The sequence below is a fragment of the Phaenicophaeus curvirostris genome, chromosome 5, assembly GCF_032191515.1.
Source record: "Phaenicophaeus curvirostris isolate KB17595 chromosome 5, BPBGC_Pcur_1.0, whole genome shotgun sequence".
NCBI classification, from domain to species: domain Eukaryota; kingdom Metazoa; phylum Chordata; class Aves; order Cuculiformes; family Cuculidae; genus Phaenicophaeus; species Phaenicophaeus curvirostris.
In genome coordinates this window covers 26,341,206-26,359,033 of record NC_091396.1, presented here as the reverse complement: position 1 = coordinate 26,359,033, position 17,828 = coordinate 26,341,206, and the positions used below count along the sequence as shown (strand labels likewise).

At 36.7% G+C, this 17,828-nt stretch overlaps 1 protein-coding gene across 1 annotated transcript in view; it reads left to right on the top strand.

Annotated features, from left to right (window-relative positions):
* Nucleotides 1-17,828, top strand: part of PDHX (pyruvate dehydrogenase complex component X) — a 51,107-nt gene that overhangs the window by 13,189 nt on the left and 20,090 nt on the right. Inside the window, exons 3-5 of the mRNA XM_069858124.1 lie at nucleotides 2,865-2,965; nucleotides 14,796-15,001; nucleotides 17,028-17,126. Of these exons, the coding sequence (XP_069714225.1) occupies nucleotides 2,865-2,965; nucleotides 14,796-15,001; nucleotides 17,028-17,126 (406 nt within the window). The remainder of the gene's footprint in view (nucleotides 1-2,864; nucleotides 2,966-14,795; nucleotides 15,002-17,027; nucleotides 17,127-17,828) is intronic.

Here is a 17,828-nt window from a genome sequence, read left to right as displayed (position 1 = left end):
ACTAAATATATTATATTGTCTTATGTAGCACATCTGTGGCCATAATTATTTTAATTATGGGTTTTTTTCTGTGACAATCTGGAAAATAAATATAATGACAGCATTAAAAAAAAGTGAAGGTAAGTTTGGTGAAAAAAAGCAGAGTGGTTTAATGTTTATTCTCCTTCTGTCTGCAAGGGATGCTTATAGCTACAAACCCCTCCTGTGCTGGCTGTCTAAATGTAGTGGCATTACTGAATATAGGTGTTTGATAATCCCATATCCAAGAAAACAAGCATTTTAGAGCAATTGACAGAAGAAGGTTGAGGATTGTGTATGGAATGTTTTTCTTGCTGTACAACCAGCAGAGGTCAGTAAAATAGTATTTTGATAATTTTTCTGCTCTTTGTGTAAATATCAAATGTTTTCATTTTATGGTTTTGTAGTATGGACAGATGATTTCAGTACTGCAGAAGGAAAAATGCTGAATTCAACAGCCTTACTATTTCGTTCTCATTGTTAACGCAGTTTCGTGTTTATTTCCATGGGTAATAGTCGTTCTCATGAAAATAAGATTGTGTTTCTTAAAACTTGTCTTTATTTTGTGTGAATTTAATGTTGATGAAAGACGATTGACAGCCCAGGAGACCAAAATCCTTGTGTTAATATGGACAGGAAACAGAATAGGCAATAGTGCTAGCAGTTTATTCATGCAGTGTAACTGCTGTCTTCTGAGACATCCCCTCCAGGGACCTCAGTCTATGCTCAGTCAACTTGGATTTGATTTGCAAAAAGTACATCAAGGAATGTAGTTGTATCTTATTATTTGGGTACTTTCCTGTTGGTAATTGAATGGCGCATGTAGGCCATTGAATGCCAATTTGATGTGATATCCTAGATAGAAACTTGGCTTCTGTAGAGATACGAATCATTCAGACTAGCTATAAGAACTTAATCATTTGAAAAAAAAACAAACAAACTACATGCAAGATTTTTCTAGGGCATTATATATAGCATCAAAAAGCTTGCATTCAGGCAAATACTGCTCTCGTTACAAAATATAAATGTGAAGATATGCTCTGCAAAAGTCTTCTTACCACTCCTGCATATTTGGAAAGCAGATTTGTAATTGATGTCGAAGTGGATATTGATGAAATTTTGCAATCTCTAATGAGAATATCTTTTATCGTTTCTGTTGCCCTTGGGTACACATAAGATTTTTGAGTGCTGTTTTGAAATAATGTTCTTAAAATCGCATTTAATCAGATGTCTTCCAGACTTAGGATTACTTCTTGGCCACAACAGTGAAAGGCTACCAAAAAGTGTGCTGGAAAAGTGGTTTGCCTAGTTCTATGAAGACTTTTACTCTTGGATTCCCTGTGCAAGGGAATCGCCAGCTTTCTGTGAACAGCCTTCTTGTACCTGGTTTAAGAGATATATTGTGTGACGAAATTCATGGGTGAAGGCAGAAGAAGAGAGTAATTAGGATATGGAGTTAAGCTCCTTTCTACTTTCCTACCTTAGCTCTGTAGTTCACAGAATTTGCCCAATAATTTGATTTCTTAACTTCTCTGAAGTACTTAACTAATAATCTCATTTATGGGCTACTTTAATGATCCAGTGGAATTGAAACACTGGTATTTACGACACATGGAATTATGATTTCCTGTTATAAACTGTTTATACTCTGGCTATTGCAAAGTGCAGTGTGGCAATTAGATTATTAAATTAAAAAGATCAGGTGCTGTGTTGTGTACTACCCTGCCAAGTCCCATAATTGTAATATTTTCCCCTTCTAATTCAGTTAGTGTCGAAATATGAAAAAAGTGCTTTTTTTTTAGAAAAAAAAAAAATCTCTTGCCTAAATACAAGTGGTAACCTGCACTAGGTTTATTCTCTTGCTTCAGAACATAAGACTGCTATCAGGAATTAAATTAAATGCTTAGACAAGTAATACTGTTGCAGCATTTCTGGTAGTGGAGAGATACTAAAATTTACTTCATATAAAGATTGTAGTCATGTGTTATGCTTGTATGTACAGTTCCTGTTTTCAGTGCTCTGTAAGGAAAAGGTTATCATATATTGCTGGAGGCCAAAGCATGGAACTGCCTCAAACTGTTTTCTGTGTAACTTCAATTTTAACGTTGGCCTTCTAGTCAGTATTGATCTGTTAAAGGAATCTAGATCCATAATATCTTTATCATGCATTGACAGATACAGATATTCTTCAAAAGCAGAGGAAGAGTATATTTCATATTTAAGCTTATACTTGTGTAATGTAGCAAAAGCAATTTCTAACGTTTGTTCATACTTTTATTTCATAAAGTATATGTTTCCAAAAGACCCGCTTTAAGTATGTGGGACGTTGAGGAAACAAGCTTGCAGACATGCTTTCCAAAGAGTTCCTGAGGTTTTTATTTGAATATCTTTAATAATGTAGATACAAACTAGAGAACTGTGATACTTAAAGTTGTTGTTGCTTTTGACCATTGTGTTAAGAAACTGCAGTTTAAATACCTTGCCTTAACTTAACAGCTAGCATCAAATATTGAAAGTTCAGGATGTTATTTGTGGCAGTGTTTCTGAGTGATGGTGTTGTAGAAATAAATGTCACTGTATGTGTACTTGCTCTTGGAAAGCCTACTGTAAACATCAGTATTTGGAATATGTTAATGTTCAGCTTCAGCAGTTTGTGTCTCTGAATCTTAGTTGTTTCATCTGGGAATGAAAGATACAGTATGTCAAATAATGGTGAGGCATCTACTAGCTATAAAGTGTATAAAGGAGTGTAAAATGACTATTATATGGATAAATATCTATTTTCCATGGTTAAATAGATCTGAAAGGAAGCTTAGGCTATTCTTAAGTTCTGTTATATTTTACAGGTGAAACAGTGAATGCTGGAGATGCGTTGTGTGAAATTGAAACAGACAAAGCGGTGATTACCATGGAATCCAGTGATGATGGCGTATTGGCTAAAATAATGGTAGGGATTCTGCCTTTCTGAATAGGATGATGTAGCTTCTCTTCAGACTATCACTTAGTGGATTGCCTCAAAAAGTAGCTTAGCCAGATTTCCTTCTGCTCAGCTTTCAGAATAATACGTTTATTTGCATTCCTACTGAGAAAAAGACTTATTTTGTACATGTACCAGACTACTGGTACACGGTACATGATGCTATATATGTTTAATTGGTTTTCAGTTAACTTGCTTCAATTATGTTGCTTCGTATGTTTTTACCTTACGAGTTATGTCCATGAAATATTGCAGTTTGACGTGACTTACTCTGAGTTACAGAAAAACAAGTTGCAGTCAGTTAGTTGGAATATGGAACTTTAGATGGTACTTTACTTAGAATGCATGATCTCTGTGCTAGATTATCTTTTGCTGGCCATTGAAGACATAACCCTATACAAGAAGGGCTAACCCAGAGGACTATTCTTAGAATTATTAATTTCCTGTATTCTTAAAATTACATTGATTAGGATTCATATAAAGAATGAAAACTGGGATGACTGTGAAGTTCTCTTAACATAATTTTAGAGTTATTGTGTGTATGTGCATAAGATAATGCTCAGTTTGTTGTTGCTCAGGGTTGTTTATATACATTTGGCTTTAAATGACTTGGTTCTAACCCTGTATTGCTTAAGGTCTGCTTGCAGGTCCTTTGCTATAGTCTAAAAATGCTTTGTAATGTTCAAACCATAGGATACTAGAGAAATCTACTTGAATCACTGTGCAGCTTATTACTGTTTTTTGGGGGTTTTTTTGGTTTGTTTTTTTTTGTTGTGTTTTGGTTTTTTTGGCAGTAGACACGTTAAAATGTATATTAGTACTGTTATTTTGCCTCAGTTCTGAGACTGTTTGACAGACACTTCAACTGTCTTGTACGCAATGTGTCAGATTTGGTTGTTCCAGGACTATTAATCTAGCTTGTATTGTTTTTGTCAAAGGATCCTGGGTGTCTGGATGCATTGCTTAGTAACTTGGGTTTCCAGCATTGCAGCATTTGCTTTTGTCTGGCTCCTTAATCTTGCATACCAGACAGCCGCTTGGCCAACCAGTTGCCAAAATGCTGTTGAACCTGCTATGAAATGAACAACATGCAGCAGGCATGTGCCTTTACTTAGGCATGGCCCAGCATGGTATGGTGCAGAGGGGGTACGTGACTGCTGTACTCTTACAGTGACCATAGAGAGCATTTGTCTAAACTGGGCTTTGTTTTTAAGTGTGTTGTAGCTTCAATTGCAAGTTCTCATACTTGTACCTCAGAGTTTCAACTCTTCTGTTCAAGATACAAAGAAAGTATCATTAACATTTGTATGAAAAGTCAGGTTTTATATTACTCTCTTGAGGGGAAGAGTGTTAATTCCTAAGTGACTACTCACTGAATTATCTAACTAATCTATAATCTTTACCTCTTTGCTGCTACTTGAAGTGCCATCCCCCACTTCCTTTGAGGTGGTGGACCAAAGGTCCTCACTAGCACACCTTTCCTCAGACACTGGAATGCCATTCCCAGGATTTTTTCTATCAAGCCTGGTTTCTTCCCCCTCCCCTTTCACATCTAGTCCTGCTCCCAGCCTGGTCAGCAGCTAAACATGAGCAATTGTTATCACAATCCTTCCCCACCCCCATACCCCCCACCTTACCAGGGAAAGGGAAAAGAGAGAGAAAGTAAAGCAGCTTTAATGAAACAATAGTAGTAAAAAGGAAAATTATATTAATTAGAAAGTAATAGACTTTATACAAGTATAAAAATTTAACACTGATGCTGCAGAGCAGGCATGGGGAAAGGTCCCAGACTGGACACAGTGACAGAAACGAGTTGTACTCAGGAACTGAATTCAGGAACACACAGATCCAGGATCAAGGGCAAAAGGATGGATGAGTTCCTTATTAAATACTGGCCATTGAAGAAGTGAGCCGGACACTCACGTTCCCTCAGTTTTATGGTGAATATGATGTATATGGAATGGAATACTCTGTTGGTCAATTTTGTCTGTTCCTCCCTGCAAATGCAACCCTTTTTCACCCCTTTGACTTGCAGCATTCCACCAACTCTAGGATGGTCTTGGTTTCTACAGAAAAAAGTACAAGCAATGGCCTTTCTGCATACCATTGCTCTGTTATTTTGGTGATAGCTATAAATATGAAGCGTTCGCACTTCTAGAGACAGACACTGTCTGAAAAACATGTTCTTACCTTTCAGAAAATGAAGTTGCTAAGAAGAGGCTTAGCAGAAAAGTTAGAAAATTGACTCCACCTTAGTTCAAACAAGAACAGTATGTAAATTGCAGTCTGTGTTCCATGCCCTCACAACGCTCCATTTTTGTGGCTTGCTTGGGAAGACTGAAATTCTGTTTCTTCATTCCTTATGTTTTTCTCTGCCTAGCTCCTCACTTTTTGAAATTTTCAGAACAGTCTTATTTCCATGCTCAAGGAGTAGTGTTGCCATTTCCTCCCTCCCTCCACAATAGTTGGAAGAACTTCGAATAAAATAAAATTATCAGAAATTGTTTTGCCATATGTGTAATACATTATGAAACACTTTGTTCAAAATGTTTAGTTCAAATCGGTAGGTTGGGAGAGAAAGGGGTGGAAAAAATGTAGCTATTGAGAAGTAAAATGTAGCATGATGAGTGGAATAAACTTGAAATGGAAAATTCTTGGCTGAACAGAGGTGGTAGTTTAGTGAAAATACTGCATTTAAAGAATTCTCCCCTAGGAGAACAGATTGAAGACCCCAGTGAAAAGCTGTATTGCACAAAAACTGTTTTGTGAATCTCCTCTTGTGTCAACAGTAAGATGTGACTGAGAGACCCAGCCTTGCAGTTGAAACTGTAATTGACAAAAGTAATTTTTGTGGACCTATACATAGAATTGAATTTACTGCATAGGTTTTTATTAACTGAATGCTCATTAACTTCAACTAGGGAGAATAGACTCTTCTCTTCATGAGCATCCTTTATGTTCTATGGCAGAAATGTTTTTACCATTTTGAACTGGTAATACTCCTTAAGAGCATTATTTTTATTTTGCTTAATCTGTTTTGCAAGTTAAAAGCTCATAATCTGCATACCAATTTTGGTAAAATTCTCTTAAGCAGTTTTTCAGAACCTGTTGATAATTGGTAAGTATGCTTTCAAAATTAAAAGACAGATTCCTTTTAAGCTGTAGAATCTTTGCCCTTCGTAACACATAGGGGTCACATACCAGTTTAGAAATATTTTTTAGACTGCGATGCATCTGATATGCAGAAAGAAGTAATAAAAATTCCACTATGTTTAGTGTGAAATGAAGTTAAATGTCTCGTTTTAATATGCAAAGCTGTTTAAGCACAAATGCTTTCTTGAAACTAAAACTTTCCTAACTCTATTCAGTACTTGAAATCCCTTTACAGAGATGATATCCACTGTTTCAGTCATGCTTCTTAGCATGAAAGCTTATCTTAAAGGCCAGCAGTTCCATGGAGTTATCTAAAAGATGCAACTATTTTTGTAGTTCCACACTAGACAAAGTGCATCAGATGTTACTTTAAATACATCCTTTTGTTAATAATGGGGCTATGTAAAGCTTAATGTCAGCCAGTCAAAAATGAGAAGGGTTTCTGAAGAGATACTGTCATCTGAAAACTGAAATAGGCATGATATTTAAATGTCTGTTTCCTTGGTGTTTGCTATGTTCCATTGTTTGACTGTGTAGAATAAAATCATTTCTTAATCAAATTAAGTTTATGCAGAAAATGGGAAGAAGAATTAAAAATGGGGGGGCTGATTTTCAATGGAAATCTTACGCTGTTTCTGAAAGCTATAGTTACTAAATTTTCATTGTGACCACAAGTTTTGCTAGTAAAATTTCTCCAGAAGATATTACAGTTTTTTGTTTTAACTATATTTGAAGTTCTGAAAAGGGCAGGTATTGACTTAATGAGTTAACTGCAAAAACTAGAAGAGAATAAAGAACATCAGAGTGTGATCAGAATGGACAAAAAGGGATGACATTTAGCAGTGTAAGGTGCAGAGTTGTGGAGCTATAGATGAATAGATAAAAAAGGACAAGTCATTGATCACTGCAGCCTCCTGTGTCGGCAGCAGTTAAAATCTGCCTAGATGATTTGTTGACAGAGACTCTTTACATGTTATACCATATATATTTGCGTTATCAAAAAAGAAAAAATTTTTTTCAAGTCATCAAAAGTAAAGCATTTTACAAAGGTAAACTAACTGTCTTATTCTCTTGATGCACTGGCCACAAATTGCAGTTGATAAATGAAATAGTTACCACAATCGTTTATATACTGGAAGAGTCTTATCATATCTCTCCATGATATTCTTTTCTGCAAGCTTGAAAAGCTTGAATTCTTCAAGGTCCAAGGGATTGGGGTTTTGTTCTGTTACAATCCTTCAAGCTCTCTCTAAGAATTTGTGTTGGATGTATGGTGTTCTTAATGAGATTTAATATTCTGTCTGAAGCCTCCTCAGGACTTTATAGAGTGAAACACTTCTTGAGTATTTAATGGAATATTTCCCAAATGAAATATTCTATGCTTCTCTCTTTTTTGCTGCTGTGTTTGTATTGACTCATGTTTAGCTAGTAATGTGTAATCTTGAAGCCTTTTCTGTTTAACTAAACTAGTATTATAGTACTAGCAGTCCTAGAATTATTATAAACTAAGATTGTACTCTGAAAGAAAATGCTGTTGAAGGCAAACTTTTATAGTAAATATTATGTAAATTCATAAGTGAGATCTCAGCTAGGAGGTATCTGTATTGGAGATAGAAAATTACATCTGTAGAGGTAAAGCAGTGTATTATATTCTTGTAAGTTTAAGCAAGAACCTGGGAAACCTGTGAACTGTAGCAAATTTAAGCAAACACCCACCAGCAATTGATACATCATCAGAGAAAGACTGTTAAAAGTAATGAGGAACTGTAGGAAGTGCTTACTTGACTATGTTTCCCATCTGAGTTATGAAACTTGCTGTTGCAAGTGACCTTCAATGAGAGGGAAAACAGCCAAAGGTGGCCAAATTACAAGTGAGGAAGGCAAAGGAAGATGAAGTAATGATCCCTAGGAGGAGGAAAGACCCTTGACTGGGGTTTGTGCATGAGCAATAACGACCAGTGATTATATAACTTAAGGGTGGAGTTAAGCCTGCCTCCTGGTACATACTGGCACAAGGTGGCAGGATGCAGACCTGTATAAATAATCCTGAAACTTGTGGCAAGGTGCAGCAACAAACCACGACCTGTGTTGTCGTTGCAGGAATGCCTGCTAAGCTTTTTTCCTAAATGTCCTACAACAAAGGGACATCAAGGCTGCTTAGTTATCATCCCTGATGGTTATGATTACTGAACTGTCCTGCTGTTTGTAAGTAAATAATTTTTGACTAATTTTTACTAATAAATTGTTTGCTTCTAGTAGCTTTTGTGTGTGTTTGTAACTATTTTGAGGGTATCCCACAAGAACCCTTACCTAACTGTAACAGTATCCACACAAGATGTGTGGACTGCATGATTATATATAGTCGTAGTACTAGTTGCAATCTAGCTACTTAGGATACACAGAATGGGCACAGGTACAAACTAGTTCCTGGACCCTTCAGTGTGCCAGGGAAGATTCTAAGCTACACACAGAGACACACATTTCTGCTGCTATTAAAAAAGCTATTTGGGTTGATATATTGTATTGCCCATCTCTGCTACAGTTGTATTTTCTCACAACAGCATGTATCTTGCACAGTTATTCTTTAAAAAAAAAAAAAAAGGAGAATAGAGTCCTGTGTGGCAGCATTTAAGAAGTGACAGTCTGTTTAGTATCTTACCTTTTTGTGTAAGCAAAGGGAACATCCTTTGCAAAAATGAAAGCATCAAAATAGTTTGGGGGTTGGATGGAGATGTGATGTAAGATGGAACTCAGATGCAAGTGGAGTCTATCAGGACTTACAAGAGATTGTTGTCAGTGTTTAGTTTCTACAGGATAACTTGCATTTTAAACACTAGTTTTATGTAAACGATTAAGAGTTCAGTAAATGTTTTCCATCTTCTAATTTACATTGCTAAGTAGTAATTTTTCCCAGAGGTTTTGTGTTCAGCTATGGAGCAACACATCTAATAAGTTTCAGAGAATCTATTTTGCTATCCCAGAGCAAAACCTCACATCAGACATTTTAGTTAAATGTTCTTTTAGTCTCCATATAGTTATTTTAATAATTGCTAGGTGAATAGTGCTTTCGCTACTTTTAATTCTCTCTTCTTCAATTTTGAACGTTTCTGACAATTATTTTGCATCTAATAGCACTGAGAAAAAACCTCTACCTTTTTTGTTTTTTAATGTGAAGTACCTACTCACTTACATACCTGTATATATATATGTTCACTTATATACTTATACCTTTTACAGATACTGGTTCTTTTTAGATTACGTGAAGAAGACATGTGGGCTTTGTCTCTGTTGAAAGGATTAAAGAATGATTCCTAGGTAGACATTAAGAAAAGAACAGCAGACTCCAATATTGATTTTTTCAAGTTTCTCTAATAGTAATTCATGATGACTACAACTACCTTTAGTATCTCAGAAGCTGTGTTTTTCCTGTTTCCTGTCTTGTATTCTGAATGCATTCTCGATTCCAAAATTTCTTTCTGTTTATTGCTGTTGTGGCATGTTTTTTGATAGATCAAAACCAGACTTTCCAGCAGCTAAGTGCTGTCAGTGTTGTGGACTAGTTACACTCAGCCTTAGCTGGGATATCCACATCATAGAATAACAATCATACACCAAGAGCTGAGTCTGAGAAGGAGATGCCAGAAGGTGGAAAACAGCTATTGTGTCTTTCAGATTAAGGGAAGAGAGGCAGCTTTATTTGAGTAACATGAACAAATTATTATGCAGACCCAGTCTTTTATGGATTCTTCTAGTCCCTCTTCTTTGGAATCTAGAAATGGTGGGCTTAGCTATTAGAGTACAGAACGCATACAGAATAGGCTTTTATTCTAGTCTCCTTAAAGTACAGAAGAAACCTCATGGAAACCTCATTGGAAACTGAAATAATAGGGGAGCAATAGGATCAGAAATTGTGGGGGGTTTTCCCTAGCTCAAATACATTCTTTAGTAGTCTTTCTGCAGTATCCTTTGCATATTTCTGCACTATATTGTATGTTCAGCAGACACTTATGCAAGGTTTGTAACTTTAAACTGTCTCAGGTTTGTGGATGGGGAGACAACCGTTTAAAAGGCACTCAAAATTTTCACATTCTGTGTACCTGAAGGGAAATTGAATGTTTGATGCATCTGAGTTGTCAGCATCTGGTTGAAATTTCCTCATTTCCTAAAAGAAATGAGGCAACAATTTATGTTCTTTGATGCCAACTATAATACAAATTTGTACTATCTTGACTGAGTTCGGTGTGGAAAACTGAGTAAATAAATACTATCTGCCTAATGCTTTGGGGCTTTCCTTTAAAGATAGAAGCTTCATTAGAGTAAATAAATTCAACTTTTGTAACCCTTTTTGTTTTTTCTTGGCTATGTAATATAAGTATGTATGGTTTAAGAAAGAGCAGGCTAGCGGAAAAATAGATACTCATGTATGTATTCCTTTTCTGTCTGAGTAGTTCTTCTTCTGTTCATTTGTGATTCAGTGTAAAATGCCAGAAAAGATTAAATAACTGAATGCAAGTGTTAGAAGGGTAATTTCAGAATGGTGATTATTCTTTCAGTAGAGTTTCTTTTTAAATGAACACTGACTTTTTTGCTCAGAATAGTTAGTAGTTCAGTTTGGACCAAAACCAGATGATGAATGATTGTTTAAGAACTGGTTTTAAATCCACTACCATTTTCTCTTTCATGATCTGAATGAGAATTAAGTTTGAACTGAAACCACTTTCTACAAAATTTCCACTGCAAAGTTGAGCCAGCATAAGTTCCTCCCAACTTTCTTCCCAGTGTAGGAAGTTAAAGTCTGCTTCAGTGTATGTGTTAGTGACTAAAGCACTATGCTGCAATGGCAACAACTCTGAAGGAACTTTATTTTATTCCCTTGTGCACTTATATCCTCCAGTTTTTTCTTCTCACTGTCGTGGCTCACCTGTGCTTGGTTGATTTGTCAGCCAAGTTAGGGTCTCCTTGATACACAAGTATTAGAAGTATCGTGAAGCTACCTATGTCAGCTCTTCCTCTACGTCTGAGATTTTGGGATTCATTTATACTTATGCAGAGTTTTTCTGATTTTGTGAATTATGAAAATGTACAAGTGACTCAAAATCCAGGAGATGAAAAGTTAAGCAAAATAATAATTGTTCTTTGTCTATTCTAGTTCTGAGCTGCAAAGGCTGTGTGTTTAAAAACATGGGTTTTTTAAAAAAAAAATATGCACGCTATATACTCTTCAGTCATCTGGGCTGGAAACTTTTATCGAAAAACTAAGGAATGCTGGAAATATCACATAACTGTCTTAGGGTGGCGAACCTGAGAAAAAACAGAATTGGCTTGCTCTGAAGAATGAGAGTTGACAGCAGTGATGGCTTTGAATGCTCATATGATGCTGGATTATAAGCAAAACAACTAGTGTAAGTTGTTATATTATTTTTCTGAAGGCTTAATCATCCTTGTTGGATTTCTGCATTGTCATAGCACCATTAAAGCACTCTGACACCAAAATTGTGGTAAGGGCTTGACACCACGAGCATGTTGCAGTGCATCTTGATCTGTTTGGCTACAATATGTAGACCACTTATAAAAATAAGTGTTCTCTGTTGTATGTGCAAGCCTTTGTAAGGGAAAGAGAATACATGCAAAAAAAACTTGTTTATTCTTATACTGGAAAACAAAATGTTAATTGCTGCATATTATTATGTTATGGGGACATGTTTTGAACTTGGGGGACATATCTGTTTTGTGTTATCATTGGCATGGATCAAACATCTGACTATTATGCTGATAAAAACAGTTGAGTATTTTGTATGTTTATAGATTTTTTTTCCTTTGTTTTTCCCACTTTTTGTGTTTCAGTGTCCAGGTTAAGTAGGTTGTGTTTGTACTGGCTTCAAGCTGCTATTGTATTTGACTGAGTGGTAGTAACATGACAGTTTTACGTAATTTTACAATTCTGTGTATCAATGGGCCTTTCTGTGATAGGATCTTTCAGCCCTAGAGAAATCAATTCAATACATTAGGGTGTCAATCTGTCATCCCCAAGTACTTTAAAGTCATCTCAATAAAAGTAAAATATGATAGATTCTTTATGGACTCTTTAGACTTTCTATTCTCAAATGAACCTTTTAGGAATAGTAATGGAGAAAAATACATGAAGAGATCAGAACAAGAAATACTGAAATAGTTCTTAAATTACTTTTTCCTGTAGTAAATGGTCTCAAAGAGTATTATACTAGGATTTAACTGTTGTTCGTGAGGGAGGGTGAATTGAAGTGAATTGACAGAACTGTAAATGTGAGAGGTTTTATGAGAATATACCAAGAACAAATTGTCTTTCCTGTTCCTTCTTCGGTCTAGTTTTGGTCTTCCGGCAAAGGAGATGGGTAATCCTGTGAAATCAGATCTATTCTGTCAGTGGAATTAACAACGTACAGACACCAATCTTATATGAATCATATATTGCATTCTAGTATTTGCATCTGTGTAGTGTACAGTCTTTAAAGCATTCTGTTTTATTTGTATTTAAGTGCCTAGAAAACCCAATGAATGTAGCTAGAACAGTGTGATACTGCATTTTCTGTATATTTTTGTGTCTGTCTGAGGATAGTCATTTGCATTTTCTTTGGTAAAATATCAGCATTGCGGATATATACCAGCTCCATTTAAGACAAATGTACGTGCAGTAAGGCTTTATGATGGAAATACAATGTCCGTTTCATTTGTTAGGAAATGAATATTATTTTGATTGGTACATTTTAAGTTGTATTTCACTACCTGTGGTCCTGAAGGGCTGTATTTCATAGAATCCTGGAATGGTTTGGATTGGAAGGGACCTTAAAGATCATCTAGTTCCAACCCCCTGCCATGGGCAAGGACACCTTCCACTAGATCAGCTTGCTCAAAGCCCTGTCCAACCTGGACTTGAACACCTCTACAGAGGGGGCATCCACAGCATGACAGTCTTGGGGGAGAGTGGCTGGAAAGCTGCCTGCCAGTGGAAGACCTGGGGGTGTTTGTATGTTGACAGCCGACTGAACGTGAGCCAGCAGCCTGCCCAGGTGGCCAAGAAGGCCAATAGCATTTAGACTTGTATCGGAAACCGTGTGGCCAGCAGTACCAGGGAAGCGATTGTGCCCCTGTACTCAGCACTGGTGAGGCCACACCTTGAATACTGTGTTCAGTTTTGGGCCCCTCAAGAAAGGCATTGAGATACTGGAGTGTGTCTGGTGAAGGGCAATGAAGCTGGTGAATGGGCTGGAGAACAAAGTCTTATGAGGAGTGGCTGAGGGAACTGTGGTTGTTTAGCCTAGAGAAAAGGATGCCCAGCCTGTAAATGTACTTGGGATTACCCCAGCCCAGGTGCAGGACCTTGCACTTGAACATGTTGAACTTCATGAGGTTCACACTGGCCTGTCTGTCAAGGTCCCTCTGGATGCCATCCCTTCCCTCCAGCATGATGACTGTCCCACAGACCTTTGTGTCATCTGCAAACTTGTTGAGGGTGCACTTAATCCCATTGTCCATGTCTGCAGCAAAGATGTTAAACAACATCAGTCCCAATACCAACCCCTGAGGAATGCCACTTGTCATTGATAACTTGTAACTTGGACATTGAGCTGTCGAAAGACTCAGATCTTGAGAACCTGAAGAGCTCTAATTCTGCAACAGTTTCAGAGACTGTAGGGGGAGCCCTTCATTGGGTTGCTAACTTAAACATGACTGCCATGTTTTTATCTGCCAGTGCATTAAGGATATATTTTGACTGAGATATATTTTAATCTTTGGTTTCAAGGAAACAGCTAGAATAGATTTGCCCTGTCAAATCTAATTAGATTAAATTAGATAAGATTTGTCTTTCTGTAAGTTTTCTGTTCAGATCTTCTTTGAAACAGTGATTTATGAACCACATTAATGTTATCACTTTCTTAGTGGACGGACTTGTTTGGCATTTGTTATGTTCAAAAAAGGCAAACTTAGCAGTGGAAGATAGCAGGATGCAAATTATATCTTTTTCAAAAAGAAGTAGTGGGTCACTGTTGGGGGGGGTGGGGGGGATAGTCTCTTTTTGTTTTCTTAGCTTCTGAATTTACAAGCTTGTATTTTTGAAAAGGAACACTGCTTCCACTGGGGCATCTATGACTTCTCTGGGAAACTCATTCCTGTGCCTCACCAGCTTCACAGTAAAAAACGTCTTCCTAATATTTAATCTAAATCCACCCTCTTTCAGCTTAAAATTGTTACCCCCTCATCCTATCACTGTGCTCCCTGATAAAGAGTCCTGATAAAGGTGCAGAGAAGATACCTCAAAGTACATCTGTGCAATGTTCCAGCAAATTTTGGGGCAATAATTAGGCATCCACATTTGTTTTCAGTAGCTAATATGACTTTATTCTTGGTGGCAATCAGTGATCTGTGACTTGCTTACTTTGATTTCTGCATGCTAACTTTAGATATATGGGATTTTGGTTCATAAGTTAATATTTCTGAGCTTATAATAGCAACTCTAATTAATTTCAGTCTTGAGTCATCTTATTAATAGTAAATAAAATGGGATATATTTTCTTGATGAAGTATCATCAACGTGCTTGAAATTTTCACAGTAGTCATATTAGTCTGGACAGCTCAATATGTAACTACGTACTCATTGCCTCAATTTCAGGTGGGAGAAGGAAGCAAAAATGTGCGTTTGGGCTCACTAATCTGCCTGCTGGTAGAGGAAGGGCAGGACTGGATGAAAGTTGAAGTACCAGCTGATGGTGGTGATCTGTCTTCTCTGGCTCCACCAGCACCTGCACTTACCTCAACTCCTGCAGGTCCTTCAGTTTCAACTCCTTCTAAACTGCAACATCATCCTGGAAAACTGCAGTAAGTTTATGTGTTTGTTATGAAATGGAACTCTTATTTAGCTCAGTAGAGGTGAACCAAGAAGAATGCTTTGTTCCTTTTTATGTGGTATTAAGCTGCTAGTTTAGGGAGAGTGTTTTGGTATGTGTTAGGTAGCCAAACTTGCCTGCCCAGAGCATTTCGTTTCTTTGAACAACATAGTTTTAATAAAACACTTTCTGCGGATGAGCTTTTTTTCTGACATACAATTGCTTTATGAAGGAGTATAAGCTTAGATTAGGAAGAATTTGTGTTTATATATGGTGGGCATTAATGCTTATGTGTCAGGTGCTCAGGTCACCTGTAACTTGTCCTCCATTTCTTTTTTAGGAGAAAAGTAAACTAGCAAGTGGCACACTCTGAAAATCTCCCAAGCTCTTACACTTTTGATATGAGGAAAAAAAAAAAACACTGAATATAGACAACTCAGAAATGTGGGTTGATGTGTTCCTTGTTAGTTTTTTTTGTTTTGATTTGTCAGGGTACTGTAAACATTGCAGACATCTTAAAAAAAGGTGACGGGGTGGGGGGTGGGAGGTGCATGTAAACTCACCCTAAAGTGTTAGGTAACTGTAATCTATAAATCTGCTTTGTGTCGCGGGATGTATCTTATTTGGAGGTATCACTCCGTATTTGGAGTGAATTGTGATAACACAAAAGCTGTAAAATTTACAGCCTAATTAATAAAAGAATAGAAAACTAATTTTTGTAGCATGTGCTACACAAACTGGTTTTGGTTTTTTGGGGATTTTTTTGGTTTTCTGGTCTTCTCCCCCACCCCCCAACCCTCATAATCTTTTCTTTCTGGTTTCCTATGTTTACTTTTGCTGTCAGCGTTTAAGCTTTTGTCATGTTAGTAGAAGACAACTGATCGATGTCAATGCCTAAATATTACCTGTAGTAGGAGGATGATCCAAGGAAAGGATCCTTGAAAAGATTAAGTCTTGTATTTTAGTACCAAAGAACATGAGAAGTGCATCTGTTTCACTGCAGGATGTTTCAGCATCTTTGAAATCCGGTGATCATTTATGATACATTTCTTTTGGTCTTATGGACTGTTAAACCTCAATGTGGTGCAAATGTTATCTCCTTTAGGAAATAATGAATTGGAGATTTTGTGGAAAGACTTGAAACCAAGTATTTCCTTTTTTATTAAGATGTTGCTACTTTTATATCCAAGAACTCTAAAATCTTTTCTGCATGTATTTTTTCCTTATTTCAGAAAGTAAATCATGTTAAGGTGCACTGGGTGCTCTGTAGCTATACGCTATGCTTTGTAGTTTGTGACTGTTTCTGTCTCCAGCAGAAAGGTTACTATTGAGCATACCTCATCTAGGCCAAGATTGCAGGTACAGGTTTACTACTATTACAGTATTTCTTAGATATTTGCTGACTAAAATGTTTCAGTGTGGAAGGGCTTAATATTTAGACTTCTAAGACAGATACTGAATTATGCAACTACCTCTGTATGGCTTTTGCTGTCTGAAAAACTAGCCTTTTCCTTAAATCAATCCTATAAAATAAAATTGAAGTTACGGCAAAGGTAATGTTGTAGTTAGAATTAAGCTGCATTAATAACTCAACTACAGCTAGCCAAGCAAATAATAGAGGTGAGCAACTCTCTTGTCTGAGCATCTCAAACTTTTTTTTTGTAATGGTAGAGTAATAAGCTGGTGTTAAAAAATTTATTTGGTTCTTCACTGATGACAGTTTTCCAGCAGAATATACAAATATTTTGCATGGCTACTGTAAGAGGAAAATTTGGAGATGAGTTTTCCACCCTTTATTTTGATCTCTTTAAGGTCATTATTGTGTTTTTAAGTTCTACTTTGCATTAAAGCTTAGTCGAGGGGCACAGTCTGACTTCAGTGTTAGGATCACAGCCTTTTGTTTTCTTCCCCAGCTGTTTCTTATCTGAAATAGAGTTTATATCATGTAGTTTCTCTTGATATATAGTAGATTAATTAAGTTAATCTTATCGTTTTTATTTTTCTCCTCTTTTCTTTAGGGTTCGCTTAAGTCCTGCAGCTCGCAACATTCTAGAGACGCATGGACTAGATCCAAGCAATATTACACCTTCTGGGCCTCGAGGAATTTTCACTAAAGAGTATGTAGATATTTCAGTAGGGCTGCAACCACATATTCCCTTATTTCTTCCTTTGAACCTAGAGCAATTTCCATGAACTTGAGAAGTCTGTTTACTTGAAAACACAGCTTTTTGTTCCAGTTTTTACTCTGGGGGAATGGTTTGATTGAATTTGAGAAGCCTGTTAAGAAGATCTGGAGAATATGTTAGGAAATATTGTAAGAAGCCTTTAATTACAAAAAACCCACTTTATTTTTGTATCCCATCTGAGGTGTGTGGTACTCCTGTCACGTTTCCTGCTGGTCAACATAATGGTGGCTATCAACTTATAGGCACCACTGTTAGCTGCCATTGTAGATCTCAAGAATTTTGCTCCTCAGAGATGTCAGAATTTTTTTTTTCCCTGTTTTATTTGGCTGGGGAGAACAATGAAGTGGAATGGTAAGAAATTCAGATTTCTGTTTTTCTCTGCGTTTTTTTTCCCATCTTTGTTTACAAACTTGTAGGTTTTTATGATCAAACTTCTAGAAGTGTACTATACCTTTTGAATATTCTTATATGATTGACACTCAAGCTTTGAAGTGGAGAACATGTATATAAAACTATATTGTGGTAGATCCAGAGCCCTTAGTCTTCAAATGTTGCATTATCTTCAGATTAGTGTGTATGTTATTGGAGATGAGGATTTTGGCAGGAGTACTTTCTGTTGCTCTCAGTAAAGTT